General features: G+C 45.2%; 1 protein-coding gene across 1 annotated transcript in view; it reads left to right on the forward strand.

Annotated features, from left to right (window-relative positions):
- The first annotated feature begins 8,493 nt into the window (after positions 1-8,493).
- The window catches only part of disp3 (dispatched RND transporter family member 3), a 249,008-nt gene continuing 245,197 nt past the window's right edge, over positions 8,494-12,304 (forward strand). Inside the window, exon 1 of the mRNA XM_078239103.1 lies at positions 8,494-9,436. Coding sequence (XP_078095229.1) covers positions 8,494-9,436 — 943 coding nt within the window. The remainder of the gene's footprint in view (positions 9,437-12,304) is intronic.

Here is a 12,304-nt window from a genome sequence, read left to right on the forward strand (position 1 = left end):
CGCCACTTGTCACAGCCCTCCATTCAGAAACCCACCCTTCCACTGCTACCCTCTGTCTTCTTTAACCGAGCCAGTTTTGTATCCACCTTGCCAGCTCACCTCTGATCCCATGCAATTTCATCTTCTGCACCAGTCTGCCATGAGAGACCTTGTCAAAGGCCTTACTGAAGTCCATATAGACAACATCCACAGCCCTACCCTCATCAATCATCTTCGTCACTTCCTCGAAAAACTCGATCAAGTTTGTGAGTCATGACCTCCCCTTCACAAAACCATGTTGCCTCTCACTAATACGTCCACTTATTTCCAAGTGGAAATAAATCCTGTCTCGAAGAATCCTCTCCAATAATTTCCCTACCACTGATGTAAGGCTCACCGGCCTGTAATTACCTGGATTATTCTTGCTACCCTTCTTAAACAAAGGAACAACATTGGCTATTCTCCAATCCTCTGGGACCTCCCCTGTAGCCAGTGAGGATACGAAGATTTCTCTCAAGGGTGCTCCGGTTTCTTTTCACAGTCTGAAAGACATGCTGGTTAGGTGCATTGGCCATGCTAAATTCTCCCTCAGTGTGCCCGAACAGGCGCCAGAGTATGGTGACTCAGGGGTTTTCACAGTAACTTCAGTGCAGTGTTAATGTAAGCCTACTGTGACATGAATAAGTAAACTTTAGAACTGATCTGTCATTATGTAGCTTGGTGTCGGTTGCATGTCTTACCTGTGATGTCTTCTTCCCAGTGATAATGTCATGCATTCTGCCCATCTGGAAGTCTGTATTACTCTCAAATGAATCCACGGGTACATTGGGCTTGCCCATGGTTCAGTCAGTGACCCTAACCTGTTGGCACACCTCTATGAACTGCTCCTATTCAGTGGGGCCATCAGGCACATCTGGGATCTTGCCCTTTCAAGACTGACTGACTGGCCCATCTCTTCTTATTTAAACAATTCATCAAAATATATTATAAATTACAATCCAAATACGTTATAATTTCACAATGATAAATTATTAAAACACCAGTCAACAGCAAACAACCCCCCTTCGAATGAAAATGGAGTCCATTGTCACCTTCCAGGGAGTCGTCTTCCTATGTGTCGCCTTCTAGGTTTCGCCTTCTAGCCCACACGGGTCCCAACCAGAACAGCAGTTTTCATGTAAGTCCCAACTGGGCCAACTCTCTCAATGCCTCTCAGTCACAGCTGAGTCAGTGTTCTGCCAGTCAACCCGTGTGACATAGAGGAATTGCTTGTTGAGTCCATCATTCAAGGCCCATTAAGAATCTCACTCTTCTGTCTCAGCCCTGCAGCTGCTCAATCTGGCTACATCTACAGGGCACCAGATAGGATTGCTAAGCCTGCAGGCCTTGCTCTGTCCCCCCTCCCCTCCCACTGGAATGCCCTGGCTTTCTTGAGGGAGGGGAATGCATATCAGCCTAGCATGAGTGGAAAAGTTGCTTTTTCCTTGTGTGGCCAAATTGTCTTTTGGAGTTTGATAATGTCCAGTAAGGTTAAGGATCATCCGACCCAGAGGCCATAGAGCAGGGACAATTGTTTGTGACCTTGCCATCTCTCTCTCTTGGAGGGAGCAGCTCCTACAAACTGCATTGGTCAGCTGCAATGGAGAGGTCTTCCAATGCTACATGACTCATGGATAAGAGAGGACTTAAGGGCACAGGGTGTTTGACAATGGTGAATGTCTCTCTCTCTCTCCCTCTCTTTCTCTCTCCTTCCCCTTCTCCAACCTCCCCACAGAGAATAATGAATTTTGACTTGCAGTCAGGCCAGCTAGCCTTCATGGGATTGTCTGTTGCAGAGGCAGATAGGCATTGGTGACAGGGCCAGCACCATAGGAGTCAGAACCCAAATATCAGGGAGCTGTCACAGAGGCTCTGGTGCCGGCCGCACATCAGGTCGAAGAGACTCACGTAGACTGTCCTTCTGTAGGCCACAGCTGTATAAGAAGCATTTTTGATTCAGTGAGCTGTTGAACAACGTACTGCTGAAGACTGCGCCGTCATAGGGGGACAGTGCAACATCTATGCCAGGTACACCTATGAAGTGATGGATGCCCGGGCTGAAGAATTTTCTGCCATCTCCAGGATGCCCCAGGACCAGGGGGCAATATATGGCACTCATATCACCATCTGAGCTCTGTCTCGCAATGAGGTGCCCTTCATTAACAGGAAGGAATTCTACTCCATGAACATCCAGCTAGTGTGCAACCACCTCCTGTGCATTATGCATATCTGTGCACAGAGACGTCAGTCCAGGGTGGCTCTTACTGGTTCCAGATTTGAGGTGTAGGAGCCTACTTGTTTGGCAGATCAAACCCAGCAGCTGCCCCCCCCACCGATCCTCATACCCTGCCTTGGCCAGGCCCAGGTTTCGCCTTGCCCTCATTCTGGACTCCCTGCCATGTCCCCTCCCCCAATTCTTCTGCTCCATCACGCCCCCCCCCCCCCCCCCCCCCCCCCACAGCATTCCTCCCACTCTCCCCTTCCAAGAGTCAGCGTGGCATCACACCAGGGCAATTGGTCTGTGTTGGCAGTGTTAGCAGGTCTCATAATGCCGGAGGGTGATGATGACTCGCTGTGAGAAAAGCTGTGGTACTCTTCAGCATATGAAGTCTGACTCCAGCCTTTCTGATGACAGCCATTTATCCCCCCTGCTCATCATTGTTATAGCAAAGGGTTCACATAACTGTAAGGGGTCAAGGGTGGGAAGGCTCAAGAGTCAGATCATCAGGGTCTTGGACAAGTGATGATGTCAAAGGCTGGTGTGAAACACTATATGGTGGTGACATGATGCACGGCATCCTCCTCGGCATCCTCCTTGACCTCCTCCACACCATCTTGGTCCTTCTCTTCCTCTGATGTGGCTGCGTGTTCCTCCTCTGCCTTCTCCATGTCATCCTGCAGTTGCGCGAGGTTGTGCAGCACAGCAAGCAACCACTTTCCATGCCACCTTCTGGGGCTATGGTGTGCCTTGCCAGAGTGGTCAAAAGATGCTTATGCACCACTCAGTGATGCTGTGGGTGGCAGAGTGGGCCTCATTTTAAAGTGTTTCCAATTTGCAATGAGAGGCCCTGTGGGAACATAAGAATTCCGAGCAGTTGACTTAGCCCTCCTCCCTGCTTGATTGCCCTGCCCATAAGGGACAGACGTAACATTGATAGGACAGTATGGTGGTGACATGATTTTATTAGCGTAGACGTGGTGTCCCCTTCCCCCTAACTACAACTGGGAAACTTCACCCGTGCCTACTTAGTGGTCCTCTATCTTCTGCTTCTTTAGTTCCCTCCCACTCCTTCTAAACGTGTCCCCAGATGGCACTTTGGAGGTGGAGGCGGCCTGCTATTGACCATGCTCTCTGACCTGTGATGCCCTTAGCGGGCACCCTCTCAAGGGCCTGGACCTGGAGGGGCCCGGCCTACTATTGGGTGACATAGGTGTTTACATCCTGTTCTACCCACTGCCCAGAAGAAAAACCATTGTCAGGAAGGTGGGGGATTCAGAAGGACTGGTGACAGCCTGAGTTTCCATGATTGAAGGCCCCAGGCTGGGCTCCAGAACTGCCCCCTCCCTCAAGGTGCTCATTGGCCCCTGGGTCACTCCTTGGGATGGAGGGGCAGCTGGAGTGGGCTCCAGAAGCTCTCTGTCATCGGGCACAGCCTGTCTAGGAGGCCTGCCATTATCTGCACCATGGTTCCAATCCCCTCAGCCATGGCGAAGTCGGCAGTCCTTGAGCAAATAAGAGCCCAAAGAACCATGATCCATATGACCTATCTCAAGTGAATCTATCATCCCACACACACACTTGAGGTCTTGACTTGCTGACACCATGTCCTTTGGCTTCCAAGATCTCCATCAGATGAAGCCAAGCCATCTGGAGTTGCATCACGCTGTGCCACCCCTCCGAGCATTCCAGGTCACAGCTCCAAGGGGGACAGAGACACACCGTCGCTGCATTCACCAGCACCAAGCACCAGCGTAGAGACATGGTCCTCAGTGACTGGCACTTGTCATTCTGCGATTGGGTAATGCTGTTGATGCCATAGTCCTGTGTGACTGGGCCAAGCCCTGATGCGCATCAGCAATCTCCCTCAAAGCCAGTGACATGTCCATGTGTGACTGGGCCCAGGTGCCCAGGACCGCAGCCATGGGTGTTTCTGAGTGGGCCATGCCTCATTAGTCATGGTACGGACATCTTGGCTCAGACTTTCCATTGTAGAAGCCACCTTGCAGTGTTGGCCTCGGTACCACTCGATGTCGGCACCATCTCCTGTGAGATGAGGCTGCCGGATTCCTCCAATTGTGCCTACATCTGCTGGAAGGTCACTGACTCACCCTTCTGTTAAGCCTGACTCTGCTTTTGTTTGTTGACCATTACTGGGATGAACTTTTCCAGAGGCCTGACATCTGCCTTGGGCCAGCAGTTCTTAGGAAGCCATCAGTCCTCTGACTGGCCGCTCCTTTGGATGTTCCATCTTCCACCTGAGGTGAAATAGCAGTAGTGTGGTGAAATAGCAGTAGTGTGGTGCTCACCAGAGAGTGCCCCAGAGGCCTGTCCATTAACGTTTCCCACTGAGTTGATTGTCTCTGCCCCTACCCTTTCCTTTTCAGGCACTGAGTCCCAGATTCCCACCGCCCTCTGTGTGAAAATGTTTTTCCTTAAATCCCTTCTAAATCTCCTGCTCTTTACCTTAAATTCATACCCCCAGGTTATTGACCCCTTTACTAAAGGGAAATGTTTCTTCCTATCAACCCTTTCTATGTCCCTCATAATCTTGTACACCTCAATCAGGTACCCCTCTTCTCTGCTCGAAGAAAACAACCCAGACCAACCAGCTGAAATGCTCCAACCCAGGCAATTCCTCTGCAACTCTTCTAGTGCAATCACATTCCTCCTATAGTGTGGCGACCAGAACTGCACATAGTACTCTACTGTGGCCTAATGAGCATTGTATACAGCTCCCTGCTCTTATATTCTATGCCTTGGCTAATAAAGGCAAGTATTCCATATGCCTTCTTAATCATCTTATCTACTGCTGCCTTCAGGGATCTTTGGACATGTATCCCAAGGTCCCCATTACATTGAGTAAATGTTGAGAAGCATTAGATTTTAGGGATTTTCATGGTAATTTCATTACAGTGTTAATGTAAGCCTACTTGTGACACTAATAAATAAACTTAAACTTAGAAGTGAATTGCAAGCCTAGAGTCCTTCAAAACTGGAAAAAGTCCAGTACTATCAGAAAAAAATCAGATAATAGTTGCTGAAGTAAAATCATAGAATCCATACAATGCAAAAGGAGGCCATTCGGCCCATTGAGTCTGCGCGACACTCCAAAAGAGCATTTTACCCAGGCCCACTCCCCACCATGGCTAATTTATTTAACGTACACATCTTTGGACACTAAAGGGCAATTTAGCATGGCCAATCCACCTGATCTGTACATCTTTGGACTGTGGGAGGAAACCGAAGCACCCGGAGGAAACACATGGAGAGAACATGCAAACTCCAGCCAGACAGATACCCAAAGCTGGAATTGAATCTGGATCCCTGGCGCTGTGAGGCAGCAGTGCTAACCTCTGTGCTATCATGCCACCCTATTGATTGGCAGGCCTGATGTGGCTTAGAAAAAAACAGCCACTTGTTTTATACTTTCAATAGACCTCATTGACGGTGAGCTAGAATGCTTGTATAACAACTGAACCCATTATTAATCTTTGACTGAGTTTCAAAAGATCCTGAACCAGAGAGGGCATGGGATCCAAGGGGCTGTTGCCTTGTGGATCCAGAACTGGCTTGCCTGCAGAAGGCAGAGAGTGGTTGTAGATGGGTCTTTTTCTGAATCGAGATCGGTCACCAGTGGAGTGCCCCAGGAATCTGTTCTGGGACCCTTGCTGTTTGTCATTTTCATAAATGACCTGGATGAGGAAGTGGAGGGATGGGTTGGTAAATTTGCCGACGACACGAAGGTTGGTGGTGTTGTGGATAGTTTGGAGGGATGTCAGAAGCTGCAGCAGGACATAGATAGGATGCAAGACTGGGCGGAGAAGTGGCAGATGGACTTCAACCTGGATAAATGTGTAGTGGTACATTTTGGCAGGTCAAATGGGATGAAAGAGTATAATATCAAGGGTAAGACTCTTAGCAGTGTAGAGGATCAGAAGGACCTTGGGGTCCGGGTCCATAGGACTCTTAAATCGGCCTCGCAGGTAGAGGAGGTGGTTAAGAAGGCGTATGGTGTGCTGGCCTTCATCAATCGAGGGATTGAGTTTAGGAGTCGGGAGATAATGATGCAGCTTTATAAGACCCTCGTCAGACCCCACTTAGAGTACTGTGCTCAGTTCTGGTCGCCTCATTACAGGAAGGATGTAGAAATTATTGAAAGGGTGCAGAGAAGATTTACAAGGATAGAAACCAAGAAATCATAGAAACCCTACAGTACAGAAAGAGGCCATTCGGCCCATCGAGTCTGCACCGACCACAATCCCACCCAGGCCCTACCCCCATATCCCTACATATTTTACCCGCTAATCCCTCTAATCTACGCATCCCAGGACATGAAGGGGCAATTTTAGCATGGCCAATCAACCTAACCCGCACATCTTTGGACTGTGGGAGGAAACCGGAGCACCCGGAGGAAACCCACGCAGACACGAGGAGAATGTGCAAACTCCACACAGACAGTGACCCAAGCCGGGAATCGAACCCAGGTCTTTGGAACTGTGAAGCAGCAGTGCTGACCACTGTGCTACCGTGCCGCCCTGTTGCCTGGATTGGGTGGCATGCCTTATGAGGATAGGTTGAGGGAGCTCGGTCTTTTCTCCTTGGAGAGACGAAGGATGAGAGGTGACCTGATAGAGGTGTACAAGATGTTGAGAGGTATAGATCGGATGGATTCTCAGAGGCTTTTTCCCAGGGCTGAAATGGCTGCTACGAGAGGGCACAGGTTTAAGGTGCTGGGGAGTAGGTACAGAGGAGATGTCAGGGGTAAGTTTTTCACTCAGAGGGTGGTGGGTGAGTGGAATTGGCTGCCGTCAATGGTGGTGGAGGCAAACTCGATAGGGTCTTTTAAGAGACTTCTGGATGAGTACTTGGGACTTGATAGGATTGAGGGTTATAGGTAAGCCTATATATAGGCCTAGGTAGGTAGGGACATGACCGGCGCAACTTGTGGGCCGAAGGGCCTGTTTGTGCTGTAGTTTTTCTATGTTCTATTTATATCAGTGGGGACCTGTTTGGACATTATGATTGACAGTTTTAAGAGGTTATTGAAGGATTAGGTATCTTTGATGTGCTGAGAGAAATGATGTTTGTTTTCTAACAGATCACTTGGACTGGTTCTTTTTGAGGGAGTTTTTTCAGAATGAATTGTTTGCAATTTGATTGTTAGACTTTTTAAAAAATATCCATTTCAAAAAACATCTAGAGGTCTACCCACAGTGGATACTAGGGGAGTAGCTACTGTGCATGGACATGGAGGGGGTCTGTTGGATAATAGGAGGTTTGGGGGACATTGGGCATGGGAGATATGAGAGGGCAGAGGGTTGGGCAGGGCTAGAGAGATGATGGTTTAAGAGCTTGGCATTCATCATTAAAACTGGGCAAGTGATTAATAAACATTCTCGCCTAGGAAATCCGTCACCCTTACCTGGTGTCATTCACATGTGACTCCAGATCCACATCAATATGGTTGACTTTCAACTGCTCTCAGGAATGACAAGGAATAATGACCACAAATGGGCCTTCTGCATGAATCGGTGTTTCGTTGTCTTTTTGTTTTGTTGTGGATGTTTTTCAGAGCTAGAGCCAGATCTAGAACAGATACTGTTGACAATAAAGCTGGAATCATCTAGAGCTCATGACTCATTTTGTTGCTGCCGCTTACCTGGTTGATCTGAACCCTTACTACATTGCTGCCACTCTTATTGCTCACCTACCTGCACCTCCTTTAACTCTTTCTCTTGAGCCTGTCAAGTTTCAGTTACGGAAGCTGCATATTTTTTCCATAAAATTTAAGTTGCATGGCATTGGTCCCTACTGTGAAATAGGAAGTTAACCAGATGCTATCTTGTATTTGCAAACAAAATTGATTCTGAAAAGTTGGTATTCAAAATGTTCAACTTGCATTTATTTCAACCTGACAGCAAAGTATTGCCATAAGGAATTTGAGGATATTTTGGAACAACTTGTAACAAAAATCAGTAGAGGCCAAGTTTGGGATTGATTACTAAAAGTTATATTTTTATTTCATGTGCCAAGATGATATGCCATACCGCTTTAATTTTTAGAGTAGCTATGTACCACCATTTACAAGTCATAAACTTTATTGCATTATATTTTCTATTATAGGTGTTGTAAATTGGCTGTTCACGTGGAAGGCAGACTGAAGAAAAGGAGCCTCCAGCATCAAATTTACAGTTTTGTTAAAGAATCTTCTCTTCCACCCACCAATCCCACCTTTCATCAGGGCAAAAACTAAAATGGAAAGTGATGACGACCCTTTGGTGCAGCATCTATGGTTAGAGGAAGAAGAGGATGATGTATTGGTTAACTCTTATAGAGGCCAAAGACTGTGCAAGAAATGCCATTGTAGCTTTAAAAGATTATTCTATGATTTGAATGTTAAAGGCTTTTGGGGAGTAGTTGGATGGATATTTACTAACCCATATTGCACTACCTTAATATTAGTAATAGGTTGCATGATTCCAACAATTCTGACTGTTGTTATGCTTATGCATTGCTCTACTCTCGACATAGATATATCCTACAATGCCTTTGAGATACGTAACCATGTATCCTCACAGCGCTTTGATGCATTGACCCTTGCTTTAAAATCACAGTTCGGGTCTTGGGGGAGGAACAGACGTGATTTGGCAGAGTACACATCTGCAACCTTGGAGAAACTCATCATTGAAGAGCTGCAAAAACTGCACAATAACGCTTCACAGCTAGGCAATGCCTCCCCTGTCAAAGCTATTTACAGATCAAGTAAAACCCAACAGCCTGATGGAATCCAGCTTCATGAATCGCACCCCATGACCAAGGAGAGCCATTTTGGATATAGAGTGCGGCGAGCAAGGGCCGTGCCACACAAGAACTATCCAAACACCTACATTAATGGGGACACTCAGACACATGCACTTTGGAGGATGGAGCTTGTATTTCTAGCAAGAGGTGATGATGAAAGGAATATCTTTACAGAAGAGCGTTTGTTAACGATTCATGACATTGAGAAAAAAGTCATGGATCATCCTAGGTTTCGGGAGTTTTGCTGGAAGCCTCATGAAGTCCTCAAAGACATGCCACTTGGTTCATATTCCTATTGCTCGCCTCCTAGTTCTCTCATGACCTATTTTTTCCCAACAGCACAAGGTGGAAGGATTTACTATGATGGGATGGGGCAAAAATTGGCAGATATTCATGGTAAGTTCTCATCTAATCTTGGTCAGTAAGTGAGAAAAAGTGTAAGAATTGAGAGCTGACTTGAGTAAACATTTTTGTTGGTGCATGATTTTTATTTCTTAATGCTTCTTATTCTTTTAATGCAATTGCAAGGGTAGTCTAACTACTATCTATCCCATTCTGTTAATAGTGAGTGTAAAAGTGTGTATAGGTATTTATCGTAGAGACACCTGGCCTTCCATCATGTTTAGTCAGCAGCTGAAGGAAACAATCCGAAGAAAAGTGATTTTCTATTAATAAGAATTAACGATCACTGACCAATTAGTCATGAAGTTACAATTTTATAAGAATGAATGCTGAGTGGAAGAATGTAAAAAGGGGGCACTGAAAAGTATATAGCAGGGTGCGCAGAACAAGAAAAGATAAAGTTCTAATATATGTGGAACAGAACGCTGCAGAGTGATTGTTAAAAGGTGCTCATAAATGAATGATGCAGCAGCTACCTTGAAAGGAGTTTGCAGCAAGTTTCAGGGCAAATCTGAACAGATTCATTGTTCTGATGTTTATTGAAAGTGAAAATTGGATTCGCTTCCAATTTTAAAATTTGCAATAGGCAATTGCTCAGAGAACTTAGAGGGTGCAACTAATGGAACATAATGTTGGTTTTTCCCAACTAAATACAGGGGGTCCTGTATAATTCTTCTTTTTCAATTGATATATCAGCTTGTTCAACAAAAGCATTGACCAATAGTTAGTTAATGCCTGCTTGTAAAGAATATAACCTAAACGGTGCAGCTTTAAAAGGGGTGCAAGAACATGGATGTCTTGGGATGTGCGTACACAAATCTTTGAAGGTAGCAAGGCAAGTTCAGAAGGCTGTAAAAGTTTATAGGATATTTGGCTTTATAAATTGAGACAGTAGGCGGAATGTTCCACAAGGCCCTGGGATGTGTTTCGTGGTAGCGGAGGTGATGTGCCATTGGCTGGTGGTGGGATCTTCTGACACCTCAGTTATCAACAGGGTTTCCCATTCTATGCATCTCCTGCCACTGGGAAATCAGTGGCGGAGGTTTGCTGTTGGCGAAACCGGAAGATCCTGCCAGCGAGAATGTCCAGAAAATTCCAGCCATAAAATACAAAAGCACAGAAGTTATGCTAAAGCTTCCATAAGTTAGGCCCTAGCTGATGAATTATAGTCAATTCTGGGTGCCACACTTTAGGAAGGATGTTAAAGTCTTAGAGAAGATTTACTAGAATGGTACCAGAAATGTGGGACTTCAGACATGTGGAGTGGCCCAACAGCTGTATATTTTTAGAGTAGAAGAGGTTAAGGGGAAATTTAATGGAGATGTTGGAAATCATGGAGGATTTTTATAGAGCAAATCAGGAAAAATGGTTCCCATGGTGACAATATGTTAACGAGAGGACGCAGATTCAGAGGTGACGTGAGAATTTCTTTTTACTCCGTATTTGCTATGATCTGGAATGCAGTGCATATAAAAGGGTTATGGAAGCAGATTCAACAACCTTTTTCAAAAGCGCTCTGGATAAATTCTTGAAGTGGAAAATATTTCAGGGCCGTGGAGAAAGTACAAAGAAGTGGAGCTAGTTTATCTTCTAAAATAAAATCTATAAGTTTATTAGGGCTTTCAAAGAGCTGGACAATGGACTAATTGGCCTCCTTCTGTCCTGCATCATTCTACGAATCAAAGTATATCCCATTTTATCACGTCAATAAATATTCCTACTTCCTACCAAATTTAGAAAATGAGAACTTTGCCTGAAATGAAATCTAGCAAAATTTTAATTTGACCCAAGGACCACGAGTAACAAAAACATGAATTTGAGCTTATACCTGATCAGTTAAAAGAGACTGCCTTTAGCTTTGGGAGTCAACATGCTGAATTATGTTGTTGTTCTAAACGATTTTTTATAAAACAATAGCCTGTAACAAATCCTACCAATTTCTACACTTGCTGAGAGAAACATGACTCTCTGCCAGCTACTGTTATTTTTGAATTAAACAGTCCCAGAGGCATTGGTCATGCTTGGACTTGAGTAATCACTTAGAGTCATAGAGATATATAACACGGAAACAGGCCCTTTGGTCCAACTTGTTCATGCCGACCAGGTTTCCTAAACTGAACTAGTCCCATTTGCCTATATTTGGCCTATACCCCTCTAAACCTTTCCTATCCATATACCTGTCCAAATGTCTTTTGAATGTTGTAACTGTACTCACCTCTACTGCCTCCTCTGGCAGCTCATTCCATATGCTCACCACCCTCTGTGGAAAAAGTTGCCCCTCAGATCCCTTTTAAATCTTTTCCCTCTAAACCAAAACGTATGTCCTCTACTTTGGGACTGCCCTACCCTGTGGAAAAAAACTTTGGCTATTCACCTTATCTTGTTCCAAATAACACATTTGTACCAACTTTGACAAATTCATTTTTTCTGAGTTGCAGTTCCATTCACTTTACAATCTTTCTAGAAAAATAAGCTGCATGAATATGAGAAATCTAAAATTTAAGGTCTTGAGACCTAGTTACTGTTACTTCGCTCTCATCGGCTTCAGTTTGTATGCTAGAGTAGTAACATATGCGTCGTGGTTTGGGCTCATTAATGCCCCAGAACCCTTGCAGAAATATTTAAATGAATATCCATTTCAGTTTCCTGTTTTTTAATACCAGGATTGTATTTTTTACTTCCAAAGCCCACTTTGAACAGTGTAAGAGAAACAGTTGTATTTATATCAGAGCTTCGAACAGAGCATGCTGTAAGATTTAGTTTGTGACAAAATGTAATTTTAAAAAATCTTTAAGCTGAATTTTGGAGCATGAAGCACAGGCAGTTGAAGGGATGGCTGTTAATGATGAGCTGAGCGGAGAA

This window comes from Mustelus asterias, chromosome 22 (assembly GCF_964213995.1).
Source record: "Mustelus asterias chromosome 22, sMusAst1.hap1.1, whole genome shotgun sequence".
In the NCBI taxonomy this organism is placed as follows: Eukaryota; Metazoa; Chordata; class Chondrichthyes; order Carcharhiniformes; family Triakidae; genus Mustelus; species Mustelus asterias.